Raw genomic sequence first — 20,241 nt, 5'->3', positions numbered from 1 at the left:
GAAACCACCGGGTATACCATATCATAGGATTATTCTGCGTGTGGGAATTCCTGCAAAATTTGAAACCACATAGACTGTGCAACGGGACCAGGCTGAAAGTCAAAACCTTATACATATAGGAATATGGTGGAAGCCACAATTTTAACTGGATGTGCGCAAGGAGAAATTGTATTTGTAATTCCTTTAATTTGAAACGATCTCCTGGTCCGATTTAAACGATTACAGTAAGTTTTCCATTAAAGTCTGATTTGCAATGACTATAGAGGCAAGACTCTCAAATTTGCAAGAATAGAATGAGAGAAAACTGTTTTTTACATGGCCAATTCTACGTAGCTTGCTCACGTGTACGCTCACCCAGTAGCTTGGTAATTCTGGCCCCTAATAATAGATCTGTGAAGAATATTGTCTACGAAGAAGTTTTTTAGATAATAATGATTTTAGGAGAAGTATTGGCAACTTGGTTCCTTCTCCCACCCTCGATACCACACAAAAAAAGGTGGATAAGTGAATGTCGCTCTGCTGTACAGTAGGTTACAAGTGGGTCACTGTAATGGATGGTGTTAAATTTGAATTCAATGATATAATATCATTGTATAATAAAAACGATTCTGAGCGAAAACGGTCAGTCAGCCTATGATATTACCAAGTATATTTGATGATATTATTGTGAATAAAGTAATTTATATATAACCTATTTACATGGAGCCTTGTTTTAAATTTTCAATCCTTAGCCATAAAAGTTAAACATTTTATACATTTTTAACTACAAAATAATTAATAAATTATAAATTTGATAAATGTTGTCAAAATTTGAACTTTAAATGCTTATAAATAAAAACTGTGACTAAGGATTTTTAATTTTTTTCATCTGCCTTTGAAACAATAACCTAGGAGCCTTCTATTAAATTTTCAAGCTTTTTTACTCAACAGATAAAATTTTATTGATATTTATAGAAAAAAAAACTAAAAAAATTGAAAACTGACAATGTCCGTCTAGAAAATGCTAATATAAACATTCAGTCGAAATGTCATGTCCCTACGGTCATTTGTTTTAGAGTTACATCAAAAACCAAAATCGATTTTCTCGAAAACAGATTTTGCGTAAAAATTCCCGTTGTTCCTTTATTTCCCCCCCCCCCCCCCCCCAAAGTACCAACTATATTCACTTTCCTATCAGAAAAGTTAGTGTTGAAGAAAATCCAAGCACTTTTACTGTCCTAAAAGGTGATGACAGACACAAAAATAAAAATAAAAACACACATCATTGTAAAATCAATATATTCATCGCTTCGCTCAGAATCTAAAAAAGCTGATAATGCTATTAGTAATGATAATAATTAAATTGTATTTAAATAATATTAATGAATCTTGTCAAATAACAAAAATACATATATTTATATACTATTAAGCCCAGCAACGACGGGTAAAATTCAGCTAGTTTTTTATACAATATCCCAGACAGCATTTTGTAATGATAATATTATAATAGTGTTATAATAACGTTAAACTAATATTATTCGTTATTATAATGTTATAATAATATTATTAAACAAAAAATTTCTGTCTGGGATTATAGGAACTTGTTTACGTGTAGTTGACTAAAATAATTTTTCATTTGTATCTCACATACCTATTATGTCAAAAAGCAATACAATTAGTAATGTAGATAGTGCCACTTAATAAATAAATTATTACTGAAATTGTAAAACAGTAATGAATTGCAGTGAATAAAAGGTACTTTACGAATTAATTAAATTAACCGTAACGTCAATTCACAGAACAACAAATTGACGTAAACTATTTGTAACATAATTCAATAATTGTATAATATAGATTATCGTGAAATATTATAATAGTATAGGTACAATTAAAATAAAATCAAACTGCCCAAATGTTTACAAATATAGGTTACCCTATAATTACTTAAAAGATATTGTAAACCAAAACCTGTTTAAAACATTTATCTATATGATGATTTTATCATAATATTTAAATACGCCAAAAAAATAGGCATAAATACTTAATAGGATGTCAGCGCACTATTTGTTTTCTCTCTCTAGCCCACGCGCAAAATAGACAAAATGCATTTGCGCAGAATCGTTTTTTTCTATGTTATTAAGTAATCTTAGAGTAAAATCACTCATTACAAAAAAGATAGAGAATAATATTTTTGAGGGAATGAAATGATTTTTGTTTATTACAAAGTCAAATAACAATAAAATATAAAAACCGATATGTCATTCAAAAGCGTTTTGTCTATGTTGTACGTGGGTCGGAGAGAGAAAACAAATAGTGCACTGACATCCTCTTAAGATTTTATTTTGTATTATTCATTATTATTTATTACACAACTTAAAATTTGAAGTAATAAAATAAGTTGAAAAATTCGACAAGAAAAAAAAGTTGAGATTTAAATTTTTTTTTTTGTTTTCAATTCATGAGGAACAATGTATTACAAATAATTATAGAAAAATAACCAAAGTTTCAAATGTCTATAAATAGCTCAACAAGATGAATATCTAATGAAAGGAGTGTATTTTCCACTTAAAATGCTATGAGAAAAAGATATGGGAATCTTTGTAATAAATTGTAAAGTTTATTTCCCTAGAAACAAAATTTGTATTAACAGAAATTTAAAAAAAATTGAACATTATAAATGTCTATAAATGATTTAAAGAGTGCCAAAATATTTTTAAAGTAATACCATGTTTAGAAAATTCTAATATAAATAGGTACCTATTTGGAGAATATTTCAAGTCTGCACCGCTATTTATTTTTGAATTACCTACAAAAAATAAATCAATTTTGTCGAAAACTGCAGCTGTTATGTTGTAATATTTCCGGGTTTCCATTGTTTTTTGTTAGTTTTCCCTGATTATTTAATTATTTGGACCTTTCAAAGCACCAACTAGATAATATTTATATATTCATTTTTAAATACTTGTTAACAAGTAGGTATGCCAAAAGGTGATAACAGACGCACAAAATGTTGTTTTTTTTTTTTTCAGGCACATTTTTGTAAACCAATACATTAATCTACTTTCTTCCAATACATATTACAATTTTAAAATTAAAATATGTTTGAAATATCTCAATGGGTCCAATAAAGTTATTGAAATATGGAAAAATATGCAGAAAAATATTGTATTTAAATTATCGTTATTGTGAAACGAATAACTATTGAATGATTTGTGTGTTTCCTAAAACCATAAGAACAGAAATAAACATGCAAACCTTAAGTATAATATTTTGACCCTATTTATGTCAACCTTTAGCAATATATTTTAGCTGAATAAATATTTAAAGATACATCAACTGTAATAAAATTGGTATAGATATTCAAGTTAAAACAAAATATAATCTACTCATAAATTATATCTTGCAGTACAATATTTTAAAGTTTGAAGATATAAAATAAATTATAGGAATGATTTATAAAGATAAGTACCTAATAAACTTTCCAAATCGTTAGTCGTATACAATATACAATATACAAACATACTATAAACATTAAATCCTAAAATTGAAGTATAAATGATAATCGTAATTATAATTTTAGTGCCTACTTATCATTATCAGTTATCCGTAAAAGTATTCAATATTAAGATACCTACCACGTTTGGACGCGTAATGCCAATGGATACATTTTGTTTTAAAAAAACATAATAAAGAATTATTTATTATGTTTAAATAAGTAAAAATAATACAATCAAAAAGTAATCGTTAATCAATGTGATGTCACAATGACAAACACCAGTTGGTGGTTAAACGTGTAATCTACCAAATAATAGATACTTCAGTTGTTTAATCACTATTTTTTGGTTCAAAAATTACATTCCATTGATAATAATTATGCCTCGAGTCTTCGAACTTCAAAGTTATCTGATTCTAAATCTAAATCTGTTTAAACATGAAAATACTCTTATGATGTGATATGATCTTATGTAGGTGCATGTGACTGCGTAACTAAATTATCTTAATAGAGATTATATTGCATTTAATATATTAATATATATCCGGATCCACAAAGTTTTCATTATTACTGCAGCAGGTACCTTACCTGAGATACGTATGCTTGTATTATGCCTTTAATTGATCACTGTAAATCATATTATCGTCGTTCACATCTATAGATACTTGTTCCTACATTCTACATACATTTTTACGAGACGTTCCTCCCTATTTTTTTTTTTTTGCATAATCAAATAATCCTTCACAATTCACATTAACTATTTAGATAACCACTCAACCCACTATATTCACATTTCCCATTTTTATGGTCACAATGATTTCGTGTGTAGGAATTTTCTATAAGCTCGTAAATTGCATTTGAATTATCTTCGATCATATAAGAATACAATTAATCAGTATCTAATCCTACATTATAATATTGTAATTCTATATTATATAGGTAATAAAATAATTTATTATAATCATCCATTAGGTATCATGAAATTACTCATAATTTATTTTAATTTCTTACTATAAGTTTGTAATACATATTAAGAAAACATTCAAATTAAATAATACTTGTTTTAAATCGTAAGCTATAAAATACAAATTATACTGATTTCATAGGTATTTCCAAATCACTGGTTACAAAACAAAAATGTAGAAATAAAATAAATATTTGTTTTATTTCAGTTCGTTTAATCATATTATGTGATACGAATATACCTGCATTCGTATTTACGTGGATGTATTATTTATTTGTATTAAATTAGTCAAATCAAATTTAAAAAGTATAAAATAATTGTGGTTTGATAAACAATATTGCTTACTATTCATTACCAATTGTTTTCAATAAAAATATGAATAACCTGTAGTCTGTACCAGTAAAATATATGTATTATTATTTATTACAACCATCTACAGACTACATTTAATACAAATTAAACCAAACAGTATACGTCCCAAGAAAAAACAATAAATTATTTTGTTTATCGTGGTATTATAATTATTATATTATTTACGCATTCAGCGACGAATCATGTTTAACTAAAAAAACATAGGTATATATTTATTTGAATTTTAGATAGATCCCCAGCTAAAAGTAATGTTCAATGTCCATTTCAAAAACATAGTTTAATAATAATTAAAGATTATAATTTATTTTAAATGATACAAATAGGTACCTACCTGTAAGTATCGTGTAGAGTGAACCAATGTGCCTCTCTTTCGTCTCACGTGTTTTACATATTTTATTCCATAGTTAATATTTTATCCGATTTATTTTTTGCATAGCATAATATATTGTGTTAAATAATGTTTCATCAAAACTGATTACCATTACGTTTGTTTATCGTGTGATGTAATAATTACAACTTAAATCGAACAGCGTTGCAATGTTTTGAAACATAAAATGCACATTGAATACAGGTTGTATAATTTTCTTATGAAAAAATCTCTTTAAAAAATATATTTTCACAGAAAAATGCCCAACAGTCAATACGAGTCCTATATTAAGTTTCACGTTATTGCTTTAAACACATCTTCAGCTTTTATAAAAATATTACTCTTGGATACACAATTATACCGATCAAAGCCGATAGTATCTTTAGTTTTCATTAAACCATAGACCATGGCCCCCAACTGAGTTATAAAACAGATCTCACAGTTGGAATGTTCCAAAAGCCTAAATGAAATTACTATCTGAAAACTATTAACGACTTAACAAGACGTATTTCATAATATGTTGTGCAACTATCTACTCAGAATGTCGTGCCCTAACATGTGAAAACCACGGGGAAGTGAAAAAAATACTCCACAATAATTGTTTAAAATTAGTTGTGTGTCGTTGTTAATCCATTTGAATGCGAACAACTGTTTCAATCGTCTTGATACATTTACAAAAGTTTTTTGGTAAGTTAGTCACGTGCACCATTACACAGTCCCGAAATTGAAGCACACAACTTCCGTGTCAGCTCTTTCCATAAAATCTTGCAGCTACTGCAACATTAAACAGAGCGTATCAAGAATCGTTCATTTGTCCACATTAAATTAGTTTCATTAAAAATTCTGAATAGGGTACAGAAACCGAATTTTGAGTACCTACTCATCTCGATCCATTGAATATTTCAGTATTAGTATTATCATTACACGATTAAAAGTAATGATAAATTATTGAATTTGAAAACAATTTCATAGTTAATTGATGATAAATATTTGATCATTTATGTCTATATATCTCAAGTCATCTAGCCCGAAACTAAAATGGCATTGAAATAAATCTGAAACTAACATTTTGTCATACATTTTAAATAATTTTTATTTATTACTTTTTCTAAAGTGAAACTTATATTTTATCAAAAATAAGCAAAATGAAAGGAATAATTTTGAGGTTTATTATTGAGAACAATATTTTTTCTAATTTTTATTTTTGACAAATGATAGTTATAACTTTATAAGATTAATTTGCGTCTTTGCATGTATGTATGACATCATATAAAATGTCTTAATTTGTAATTTAAATTTGTAGGTACAATTTATATTCATATAATTTAGGTATTACCTATTGTTTTATTAATTTTTTATTTTAGGAGGTCCTCTAGGCTACTGTATTTGAGTTTTCTACGTACATTACCGGAAAGTCAGATGGAGGATAGTTGTATGATTAATGGATTACTGTGAGAGTTTATGTTAGTATGAAATTTAAAGTTATATAATTTTGCTAATTTATTAAGGGTAGGAATGTATAGGTTTTTGTGAAGATTATTGTTTGTTAATAACAAGAATAAAACGTTACTAGTCGTAAGAAGATGGATTGAAGAACCTGAAACGGTTGGTATTGGATGGATTTGCAATGAATACCGTATGTCCAAACTGGTAGAATTATTGACTTGTATATGGTACGTTTATTGTGAAAGATAGTGAAAGTTTGGATTTCAAAAGTGGTCTTAGGAGATATTATAATTTATAACAAAATACAATTTATTTAGTAATAATTATAGCCTATAGGTACGATACAGAGAAATTCTATATTATTTTTTTTTTTTTAACAGAAAATGTACACTGTATATAATAAATTATCAGATATTTGTAGGCAGTTAAAATATAATAAATACTTACTATAAAAATATAAAACAATACCTTTAATTCTTTTTTTAATATCTCCATATTACTTTTATACAGTTATAATAAGCGTTCAATAAATAATATATAGTTCACAACTTTAGTAAATAGTTGTTTTAACTTTAGTAACTATTGTTTGTAAATAATGTAACAGTCGTTCCATAATGGTACCTATATATAAAAGCTAAAATTAAACAAAAAACTTTTATTGTTTATAGATAACCAAAGTAAATTACATTATAAATTGAGAAAATCTATTTTCACCGTGTATTTTATGATTTCGCTAATAACTAATCTGTTTTCTGTTTAATGAACAATTTAAGTATTGATCTCATAAAACATTTAGTAATAAAATAGCAAATATAGAGTAATAATAATACAATCGTAATAATAAAAAGAATAACGTCTAATAACAAATATTGATACCATGTTAATTTCACTGCTGCAGTTCGTAAATGATGAGCTCCTTTATGCCTAATAACGTACTCCACCCAATATACGGCCGTATCAAGTGCTGACATCGGCCTATCATGAAATATTGTAGACATTCTTTTAGCATTTTCTGTAAACCTAAGGATGATTAAAAATAACATTGTATGAGAAAAATGGGAATTTTTAACTAAACTCTAGTTATTGACCAAGTCGATTTTTTTCATATTATAATTTAAAAAGGAACATGAAAGTATGAATTAGTATTTTATTTAAATATTTCAATTTTAAAACGAGTTTGACTAATTTTAAACTACTTTATATTTTCAATGTTTGAATGTTTTTTAGTTTAGGTGTATTTTCCATAAACGTTCTTGATCAAAAAAATTGAAAATGTAATACAACGTTCTTCAGTTCTTTAGTTGTATTACGGTTAATAGTATTAAAAAATATTGTAGATAAATTATCGATCAAGTTGATAAGAAGAAATAGACAATATGTATATTATAAATGATGACAGACGTTCAATAAAATTAATAATTTTTATTGAAAATATTAAAAATAATAAAAATCAGCATAAATTATTTTGTCTTGTGACTCGGATACTATTATAGAATAATGATAATCTGTTTAACCAGGTTATGTTAGTATTTTTATCTTTATTATCTTACTAGGTATGGTATTAACTGCTAAGTTATTACCTAAGAGTCTTTCGATTTCTAAACATAACTATCTGAAGTTAATTGTTTTAACTAACTTTTCCATAATTTAATATTAAAATTGTGTTCCACGCTGCACAAAAATATTACTATATTTTAATCTAGTATCTTACAATAATTGTTTACAGTGATGTATAGTACAATTCATAATATACTTGCCTTTTTTCAGTTAATATTATATTAACGTCTCTTTCGAAAGTCTCTTCGTTCAATGTATGAATATTACTCATAATCCCAAAGCCATTTTCTTGGCTAATTCTTATATTTTGGAACTGATCCCCAAAAACGGGAAACCCGATGAACGGAATTCCAGCATCTATTGTTTCCATTATTCCATGGACTCCTCCGTGCGTAATAAAAAGCTTACAATTTGGATGCCCTAAAATTAATAATATGTCAATAATTAAAAATTTCTTTATGATTTAAAATGTCACATAAATTATTACTCAGAATTTCTAACTGTGGAAACCAAGAGTCGACGTAAAAATTATCTGGGAATCCTTGGGTATCGTTATTAGTCCATTTGAACAAGACTTTTTGTTCTAGTCGTCCCAAAACATTTATCAAAACTTCTAGTGATGGTTTTGGTAGTCTAGTCACATTTAATATAGTACCAAAATTTAAGTACACAACACCTGCGTTAGCTGAATCCATGAAATTCTGTAAGGTCTGCAGTACGAAATAAATATTGTTATGTTACAATAGCCTTTAGTCAATTAATCAAACATAAAGACACAGTACCTTACTCATTGTCTTTATATTATGTTGTATGTGAATACCAGGAATTTCGATAAAATTTGGAACGTAAGGTCGTGGGCTAAGAATTGCTACATCGGAATCAATTAAGCTAAGTGATATATTTTCGAGCATCTCTGTCATCGATGGTCTAGTTTCATATCCAGGGTATTGAAAATATGTATCCATCAACTTTTCTAATTGTGGAATATACGTAATTGGCTCAATAAACAGACCGTATAAACCAAATAGAGTATTAAGTAATCGACTTTGGAAATCAATTGATTTCCCAGCGTTTAACTTAAAATCTTTAATATAAGAAAAATCTGAAGGATTGGCAGCATGGCGAGAAATGGTAACCCAAGGTGCTACTGGAATAATACTAACTACTGGGGCACCATATTTATGACCCATAGCAACTGTACAATCTTGGAAAAAAGATTCTACGATCACTAAATCAAACTTGGTTTGATCTTCCTTAATAAACCTTTGTACCTCTGGAGATGATACATAAGTTTCAGTGATGTCGATACCAATTACATTTCGCATATACAATTCCTCAAAAAAAAATTGAAATTTGTTACTTTCTTGCAACACAGCATCTGTTACTAAAATAAAATTAAAATACATGAATCGTATTAATAAAATAACTGTATTGGTAATAAACTGATAATAGGTAGTGATAAGGGTATACTCAGTATTTGCGGGTGTCAGTCATTATATGCTACTATTTAAAATATAGGTAATATAAAATATACACTTATAAAATTTATATAAAACAAATATTTATGTTAATGTAACTGGATTATTTATTTAAAAGAAATGTATCTTCTTTAATATTTGATCGTAAGTAAATTATAATTTGTTATTATATTTATTAATATCATATTTTATAAAGGTATATATTTTTTTAGTAATTTCAATTTTTTTTAATTACCTGCTTCTAAATCCAATTCATATTTGGGAACAATTTGTGTATAATTTAGCGGTGGATTTTTTACAACAAATGTTGATACCACCGTTACATTATGACCTCGATGTGCTAATTCTAAAAACAATGGTTCAAACGACACAATATGACTCTTCCAAGGCGAAGGTACAAAAATCAGTATGTTTGAAGATTTTATTTCAGGAGCACAATGAAATGCTATAAGTACCAATATCGAAATAAATTTCATTTTTATTTGATGCTTCCAAATTGTTTTCTGCTAATCTGAATTTAGCAATAAGATAAGATATTTTATGTTATCATAAACCTGTTGTATATACCTAGTCAAATAAAATTAATAACAATTTTAAAATGTTTTATATTATTATACTATGGTCTATGAACAATATGGACAATATGGTGTTGTATGATTTTCATTTTCGTTCTCGTATCCAACACTAGTCAATTTACACTGCCTCAGTTCAATATGGTGTAGAACACTGGTGTTCTTAGGAACATAATTTGAAATTCGAAGTCGGTGATAAATTACGTGGTTTGTATACGATTCAAAAGAAAACAATAATATTATTTATTATAAAGATAATTTATGAAGTGTATAACAGAGTATGATAAGTTTTATGTTAAACGATTATAAAAATAAACGTTTTTGACAAATTATTTTAAATATCTTCCAAATATTAACATTCAAAATATTTCTATGGATTATAGATAAGACGTATAATCTATCTATGTAATCATTGGTTTTATACTTTAACTTAACATTCTAAAAAATAATAATTTATGACTTTATTAAAAAAAAAAAATACCTAAGAACTTATTCATATCAATATGATCTTTTCAATATTATTTGTTGGTTTTAAAGATAATTTAATTACTTACGTGTAACTTGATTGTAATAAGTAAAAACAGTGGTAGGTATAAATCATACGTCTAAAATGTAATTGATTTAATTATTGCAAACAACATACATAAAAAATTTCAATAAATTAAAAATTGAAAGATAAAAACTTGGAAATATTAACGTGTAGAAGAATAAGATGCTTCCAAAGTAGCAGTAGCGCGAAGACTGTTGCAAATTTAGAAACAACACATGGAATAGTAGGTCAGAGCTCACATAACTATCTAAAATACGTATGACCTTGAAATATATTTTCGTTTAAAATGGAAATGTTTTTTTTTTTTGGTGAAACCACATCGAATAAACCTAACACAAAATACTTACCATTTTATCAAGAAACAACAAATAAACACGATTGTCTCATAATAATATGATATCGACAAACCTATTTCAAAAATCATAAAAACAAACTCATTCGTTGTATGCATAGTCGCAATTAGAGGTAAGCCCTTCCAAAAAAGGTTTAAAGTTAAAATACTATAATTCTCTCTTCCTACATTATAACTGTCAATTTTAATTTTAAGTTTTTGATAATAATATATGGGTTATATTGAAATATGATAAAAAAAAAAAAAAACATTTTTATCGGTGGCCTGATTGAACCGAAAGCCACCGAGATCCGTGAACAGCTGAGTGCCTGAGTTGCACAGATGGGAGTAACCACTAATTAGGTTCTATAATAGTAATATAATCTCGAGACACGTTTCGACCAAGGTAACAAAATATAATATGTGGGACGTAATTATACCTATATAGGTACAATACTACAATTTGCAATGTAATAATATATAATATTGGATCACTCCTTTAAACGTGTATTACTATATTTCTCTTAAAGTATTAATATTTTGGGAAATATTTTTTACATAATCTTCATTCATTACGAAACAATATTTAAAAAGGTGGATAAGTGGATGTCGCTCTGCTGTACGGTAGGTTACAAGTGGGTCACTGTAATGGATGGTGTTAAATTTGAATTCAATGATATAATATCATTGTATAAGAAAAACGATTCTGAGCGAAAACGGTCAGTCAGCCTATGATATTAACAAGTATATTTGATGATATTATTGTGAATAAAGTAATATTTATATATAACCTATTTACGTGGAGCCTTGTTTTAAATTTTCAATCCTTAGCCATAAAAGTTAAAAATTTATAAATTTTTAACTACAAAATAATTAGTAAATTATAAATTTGATAAATGTTGTCAAAATTTGAACTTTAAATGCTTATAAAAAAAAATTGTGCCTATGTATTTTTAATATTTTTCAACTGCTATTAGAACGATATATCAGGAGCCTTATATTAAATTTTCACGCTTTTTTACCCAACAAATAAAAATTTATTGATATTTATAGAAAAAAAACTAAAAAAATTGAAAACTGACAATGTCCGTAAACAGCTCAAAAAGAGTCAAAATATTTTCAACATTTTAAGGTGTATAGAAAATGCTAATATAAACATTCAGTGAAATTTTCAAGTATCTACAGTCATTCGTTTTTTAATTACAATAAAATAAGAAAATTGTTACATGAGAAATCGAGTAAATATCAAATGTTGTAAAAATATAAATTTTAGACGCTCATAAAAATTTAATTTAAGTTTCTTCTAGACATTTTTTTTTTGATAAAGGTAGACAAACTTATGAGTAATCTTATATTACATTTTCAAATCTTAGATTTAAAAAGAAAAATTTTTATGAATTCTCATCAAAATAATTTGCTATTTTTCGTGATTTTTCCGTATTTTGTCAAAATTTGAACTTTAAATGCTTATAATTAAAAACTGTGACTAAGGATTTTTAATTTTTTTCATCTGCCTTTGAAACAATAACCTAGAAGCCTTCTATTACATTTTCAAGCTTTTTTACTCAACAGATAAAATTTTATTGATATTTATAGAAAAAAAAACTAAAAAAATTGAAAACTGACAATGGCCGTAAACAGCTCAAAAAGAGTCAAAATATTTTGTAAATTTTATGGTGTATAGAAAATGCTAATATAAACATTCAGTCAAAATTGCATGTCCCTACGGTCATTTGTTTTAGAGTTACACCAAAAACCAAAATCGATTTTCTCGAAAACAGATTTTACGTAAAAATTCCCGTTTTTCCTTAATTTTTGACCCCCCAAAGTACCAACTAGATTCACTTTCCTATCAGAAAAGTTACTATTGAAGAAAATCCAAGCACTTTTACTGTCCTAAAAGGTGATGACAGACACAAAAATAAAAAATTAAATTAAAAATTTAAAAAAAAATTTAAAAATTTAAAAAAAAATAAAAAAAAAAAAAAAACACACATCATTGTAGAATCAATACATTCATCGCTTCGCTCAGAATCTAAAAAAAATATCTATGTTAAAATATGTTTCTTAAGTACTTTTGTATGTCGTTATCATGTTTTATGTTTTTACTTTTTTAAACGACAGTATATTATATTTCAAATAAAAATATTTTTCTAAAAAATGTCAATGTATAAAAATTTAAGTAGTTGATAAGTTATAACTTTATAACTTATATAAGGTTTAGTTAGTTAAGGTTTGTAGTTTGATTCTCAAAAATATTTCGTTTATCAGACATTTTTTTTAAAGTTAGAGTTATAATAGGGAAGTTTTAAAATTTTAATATTTTGTGAGTAATGTAAGATATGCTCGGCCGATTACAGTTAGCATCGATGACCGTATTATTGGGCATAATATGAAGGAGAACTGGGTTTCCTTGTAATAAATACGAATATAATAATATTAGAAATTAGGTAACTATTTTAAGGTGTGTATATGGCCGGAATGTTCGAATATAGATTAAAATATTTATATTTTTTTGTGTAATTTATACGGAAATAAGGGCGATTATACATACAACCTAAGTGTTATATCGTTATTAAGAGTAAATTATTGTCAACAAATTCTATTTTACTTAACATAAATATATTAATAAACTGTCAATTGAAACTTGAAGTTTTATTGTATATACGTTACATGTTAGTCTATTTCATATTTTAACTAATATATTTAATAGGTAGATATAGTACCTACATAGATATTGTAAAAATAAAATTATTGCCTTTTAAGTTATAACTATTATTTTGTATGGTATTGTTAACGTTATAAACAAGTGAAGATATAGGTATTATAATAATATGTGATAATGTAAGACAAATATTTTACAATTTCACAAAACGTTAATCTGTTTTCTTTTTAGTGAACATATTAAATCTCATAATCCGTTTAGTAATAAAATATAAAATACAAATAAAAAACATTAAAATTATAATAAGAAATGCAATAACGTCTAATAAATAATATTGGTACCACGTTAAATCCACTGCTGCAGAACGTAAATGATGAGCTCCTTTATTTCTGATTACGTATTCCACCCAATATACCGCCGTATTCAGCGCTGACATCGGTCGATCATGAAATATGGAAGACATTCTTTTAACATTTTCAGAAAACCTTTAATAACATTTCATAATAAAAACAATTTACAAAAAATTTGACATTTTCAAAGTGGACGTCATAATATATTTAATATTTATAAATAAAACTACTACGCTTCTTATATACCTATGACATCGTCATGTTAAATATTTTGAAAAGTGAGTAATATTTTAAATATTTATTAATTAAAACTTTACATTTGTATTATTTATTATTTTAACAAATTATTATTTAGTAATAATAAAAACTCAGCACTCTAAAAAATATATATAGATAATTATTAGCTATTGACTATTAACAAAATTCAATTTCTTAAGAATGTAGGATTTAGAACTGTTTTTATGCATCGGGAAAAACAAAAACAAACTAAGAATAAACAGGAATTTTACGCAAAACCGGTTTTCAACAAAATCGATATTATTTTTATGATGAAATTTAAAAACGATGAAATGTTAATTTTAGTATTTTCTGTAAATGATAAAACTTTAAATATATCTATACGCTTTTTGAGCAATTATTTATAGATATTTAACATTTTGGGTTTTTTTTTAAATTCTTTATAAGTTGTTCATACGGCTAATAAAATTATCAACAATTCGTGGAAAGTGTATAATCTTATAATTAAAAATGTTTAAGCTAATTTAATTTTAATACCTAAGGCTAAAAATTCAATACAATATTTCTCATAAATTATTCTTACTGGAATTGAAAAAAAAGTTTAGCGTAAAACCGCATTAATCTTATGAGTATTTAAAGTGCAAATTTTTACGAAATCGTGGGTATATTGATGATTTATCATCGACCGATTTTTGTTATTTTGTTAAAATTTAAGAATCATAGAAACTTAAAACATTCCAACATTCCGTAAACAATGAAATTTTCAAAATATTTAGACTAATTTTATGATATTAAAACCACGAACCCATTCAATTCGTCTTACGGTACGTGGTATTGACTTATATTAAGTTAATAGCAATAATATTATAATTATTATTATAAAATATATATAATAACTTTTAATAGTATAGGAATTTATTTAACAATTCCCAAAAGTTTTAATATACGTAGTTACTTAATATCCAGGCAATAGTCACTATATTCAGTCAATCAAAATTAAGAATATTTACAACCAAAATGTTATTAAAGACTCGTGAATTAGTAACAATAAGTGAACCTAAATGGATTTGAGAGGGTTTCTAAGACTGAATTTTTTTGAAAATATAACCAATCACTTATTTTGTTATATCGTTTAAATAATTTTATTTTATTAATGAAATCAAGAAATTGTTCAAACGGGTGCTTGTTTCATTTCTTCAATATTTATTTTTTTATTTTATCGAATAGTTGATACAGGGACATTTAAAAACAACCTTTCTAAAAGTACAAATGCACAATCGCTGTTCAATTTTAAATTTCTAGAATTGGTCTATGAAAGTCTTTGAGGTTTGTTATTGGTCCAAAAATGTTAACTTAAACCATAGATTAAAAATACTAGTGTGTATTTTACAACCAAACGATGATTGTAAAAATTGAAAAGTTAAAAATCTTTCAATGTGTTCCTCATTCATTTTCTCTACATCTTATAAATTTGTTTTTACTTGACCTACGGTTTTTACGTAACCTGCAATGTTAGAGCACCCAAGTAAAAATTATAAGATGAAAAAATATTCTTGTAGGTACCTACTGCTTATACAGAAAAATGAGAAAACACAGAATGGTGCTACTTTGAAATCTATAAATATTTAATATAATAAATTAATAAACCCTTGTTTATATTACACTACAATCAGTTTGAATTCAATATCAATAATATATTATACTAGATGGAATATTATTTTTTATTTTTTTTCTATAAATTATTTTTGTCACCTAACATTTTAAATGAAGTATACAGTCTAGTCTCGATAACTCGAATTTTTTCCTTGCCCCTTGAAGGTTTTTAAGTTGTGTTTGAAGTATATATATAGAAAATACAGAAGTCGATATTATATTTTATTTCCTTTGAGATTCGAATTATCAAGACTAGACTGTATAATGTTTAGTTGTATCTAACCATTTGAAAGTCAAAATTCATTAACATTTATTTTTATAATACATAAATACTATTTATAAAGGTCATAAATATTATTTACTTCTAGTAGGTAAATAAACTTTAATTGGACACATTATAATAAAAATTAGATTATAAATTATAATATCATGGCAGGTAGATAATTTAAATCAATTAATCTAAAAGTATTATTTTTAATTAATTTTTTTAAAGTGATGCATTTTAGCCTTCAGAATTAACTTAATGTAATGAAAAAACAAGACCTATTGGGACCAGTAATATTAATAATGGAGTTACATTTGATTCACAATTACTCACTTCTTATCACTAATTATAAGCTTTATATCTTTTTCAAATGTCTCTTCAGTCATCGTAAAAATATTACTCATAATACCAATACCATTTTCTTGGCTGCTTCTTACATTTTGAAACTGGTCCCCAAAAACAGGAAATCCAATAATTGGAATCCCGGCATCTATTGTCTCTATAATACCATGGACTCCTCCGTGAGTAATAAAAAGTTTGCAATTTGGATGATCTAAAACAAATAATATTCAAAACCTAAGGTCTTTACTAGATTATAATTCTCAAATAAAATGCTACTCAGTATTTCTCTTTGCGGGAGCCAAGAGTTGACATAAAAGTTGGTTGGGAATCTTTGAGTGTCGTTATTAATCCATCTAAAGACAATCTTCTGTTCTAATCGGCCTAATACATTAATCAAACTGCGCATAGACGGTTTCGGTATACTTGTCACATTCAATATAGTGCCAAAATTGAAATAGACAACACCCGTGTTAGCTGCGTCCATAAAGTCTTGTAGTCTCTATATTATACGCAAAATACCGCGTGTTGTATAAAAACTATAAATAATAATTGTCTGATAATTAAAAAATAAATACTGGAATAAAAAAATTAATACCTCGTCCATTTGCTTTATAGGTCGAATATGGATACCAGAAACTTCAATAAAACTCGGAATATAAGGTCGTGGACTAAAAAGTGTTACGTCAGAGTCGATTAAACTGAGCGATATGTTCTTCAGCATCTCCGACATTGTAGGTCGGTTTTCATATCCGGGGTATTGGAAGTAAGTATCCATTATATTTTCCAATTTTGGAAGATACGTAACGAGTTCGACAAATAGACAGTAAAACCCAATATAGCTATTTGTGAATCGTTCCCAGAAAGTCATTGACTTGCCACCATCGAGCATAAAGTCCTTGATGTATGAAAAATCTGAAGGATTTGCTGTCCATCGAGATACGCTTACCCAAGGAGTTACGGGAACGATTGAAATTACTGGTGCTCTGTATTTATGGCCCAGCGCTACAGTGCACTCTTGAAAGAATGATTCTATGATGACTAAATCAAACGTTGATTGATCATATTTAATAAATTTCTGTACTTCTGGATCTGATAAAAACATATATGTTGTGTCGACTAATACTGTGCTACGTGTTATTGGATCTTCGAAAAATGAGTAATGAATGCTCCGTTCACGCATTAAGAAATCCGATCCTAAAAATTAATTATTTAAAAATATGCATACAAAACCATAATTCAATAATATTTTAGTATTTAGCAATCAATATTAATATTAGGCAGTAAGCAGTTAATTAAATATTTCCTTGATATGACGTCGCACTGCATTTGTTGTCTCGGTCTAATAACTGCTTTAACGCAAAGTAATGCAAATTTAACGTTCAGAAAAATTAATTTTTCTTTGTTATTTTTAATATTACAGTTAATTGGCTCATTATCAAATTTAATAGTAAGAATATTCTCTAAGGCCCTGCGTATAATTTTTATAATATTTTAATTTTCAAGCAATTCGCGAGGATTTTAAAATGTACACAAAATCTAAAAATGTTAAGCTATGAGTAATTGAGAATTTGCTTAAAAATTAAAATATCATAAAAATCCTACGTGAGACCTTAGATAATATTCTTATTTCTTTGCTTTTAAATTTATTGTTATAAAAATATCACGAAGTAAAATAAATTCTTTTGAACGTAAAATGTCCTACATATGTTATGCGTTAGTAAAACGGAGACAACACAATATGCGGCTACGTCGGCCTCGAACATACATTTAACTTACTTCCATCAATATCAAAATCGTAAGAAGGAATCAATTGTGTATATGTCGGTGGTGGATTTTTAACTATAAATTTTGATACTACTGTTACATTATGACCACGATTTGCTAATTCCAAAAATAATGGTTGGAAAGAAGTAATGTGACTTTTCCATGGCGATGGCACAAAAACAAGTATATTCGAACTTTTTATTGCATGAACATAAAAGATTAATACAATTACCAATATCATAATGTATTTCATAATAGTATTTTATTTTATGTTCTTAGTTTTCATGTGTAACCTGAAAGTATTATAACCACATGAAATATGTATTAATGTTATTAGTGCGTACCTAATAAATTATAGAAAACACTAATAATAACTAGTAATATTTACTATTAGTACCTACTTTAAAATATAATGTAAGATAGTTAATAGTAAAATAACAAAAACAAGGAAAATCATTTATTTTATACTGAATATATTGACGAGATGTTTGGCGCATGAGCTCATTTCAACTTTCTAGGCGTTATGTAGTTTTTTAAAAATATAAAAACTATTGAGAAAATCTAAAAAATATTAGATCCTAAATTAATTTTATAATCTACTTATATTTGATTTAGTTTTTTTTAATTGCAATCTATATTTTATATTTTTATATTTTTCTGATACGGCATTTTGAACTAATTTAAATAATCATTTTTATAAATTTTCTTTTTTTATATTCTGCTTTATAATTAAAATTAAAATTATAAGCATTCTTTTAAAAAAATCTAAAATTCAAATCTGATGACATTAATGAATAAGAGTATGGCAAAATATAGGATAAATAGAATAAAAATATGATTTCTAAATAATTAAAACTAGAAATCAAATTTACACAATATTGGCACGTCATATGACACTATAAAATAAAAACCGATAATTCAATACCTAATGCTTATATAGTTATGTATAATAATGTTAATAGTAATATAGGCCTATTAAAAGAAAATATATAATAGAAAAATTTACTTTTCGGTTGTGTAGATTGTTTGTATACACTGTCTTATAGTCTATAATATTATACACTTAATACACTTAAAATATACTGCGTATTTAAAATCATATGCGTTTTTAAAACATAAAAACAATTGCAGTCATAAATTAATTATTTTAATTTTTAGAAAAATGAACTAAACAATTAAAATCACATCGAATCGCATGGTTATAGCAATAGTTACCTACTGATCATAATATAACGAACACTTCTGTAGTTCTGTGGGATGATACTCATTGATGCAGTTATGATAATATGTTCAAGGCTGAAAATCTACTATCCCGTTAGGTACTTACGTACATCAACCAGTAGCCTTATCATGCGAAAAAAAGTTTCAATTGAATCCAATTTGTTTATTATGAGCTATATTCCAGTACTATATTGCATTTATATTTAAACTCAATGTTATAAATGTATTTTACCTAATTATTGTAGTATTTATAATAATATAATTCAATAAATGTTGGATGTATACGGCAATACATTATTATTATGAAATGTAAATAGTTATATTTTGAATTTATTATAAATAGATAAAATATATAGAGGTACCTACCTAAGCATAAAATAAATATAATATGATACATTATTTAACTGAAAATTAAATTAAAAAGATACGCGTTTAGTGTTTACTGTTGATGTATGTATTTCTAACCAAACGTAAACGTTAATATAATATATAGTTTAAAAAGGTACAAATCGTCGCTTATATTACAACAGTGTATATCTCAGTTTTTGTAGTTTTTCATGAGACACAAAAAACAGGTTTTGCAAAGTATTGCAAAACAGATTTTCTAATTTAATTTATTTTGACAACAATGCCTA

General features: G+C 26.2%; 1 protein-coding gene across 1 annotated transcript; it reads right to left on the bottom strand.

The window, feature by feature from the left end:
• Positions 1–6,257: 6,257 nt before the first annotated feature.
• Positions 6,258–19,631, bottom strand: LOC132948420 (uncharacterized). The gene is made up of 11 exons (XM_061018860.1): positions 19,392–19,631; positions 18,398–18,678; positions 17,217–17,815; positions 16,898–17,120; positions 16,613–16,832; positions 13,992–14,259; positions 9,892–10,159; positions 8,961–9,562; positions 8,666–8,888; positions 8,379–8,598; positions 6,258–7,641 (listed from the first exon to the last, which is right to left on the bottom strand). The coding sequence occupies exons 2-11, from the start codon at positions 18,636–18,638 to the stop codon at positions 7,362–7,364; spliced, it is 3,144 nt and encodes a 1,047-aa protein (XP_060874843.1). The 5' UTR covers positions 18,639–18,678; positions 19,392–19,631; the 3' UTR covers positions 6,258–7,361.
• Between the last annotated feature and the right edge of the window lie 610 nt (positions 19,632–20,241).

This window comes from Metopolophium dirhodum, chromosome 7, assembly GCF_019925205.1.
Source record: "Metopolophium dirhodum isolate CAU chromosome 7, ASM1992520v1, whole genome shotgun sequence".
Lineage (NCBI taxonomy): Eukaryota > Metazoa > Arthropoda > Insecta > Hemiptera > Aphididae > Metopolophium > Metopolophium dirhodum.
Note: the sequence above shows the minus strand (reverse complement) of the source record. Positions and strands in the feature narration are given on the sequence as shown.

Bases quoted from the DNA above. Each gene is read 5' to 3' on its own strand.
- LOC132948420 (XM_061018860.1), bottom strand. From the start codon at position 18,638: ATGAAATACATTATGATATTGGTAATTGTATTAATCTTTTATGTTCAT. The intron at 17,816-18,397 runs GTAAGTTAAATG...ATTAATTTTTAG, and splicing joins CGATTTTGATATTGATGGAA to GATCGGATTTCTTAATGCGT. The intron at 16,833-16,897 runs GTAGCATTTTAT...TATTTGTTTTAG, and splicing joins CCCGCAAAGAGAAATACTGA to ATCATCCAAATTGCAAACTT.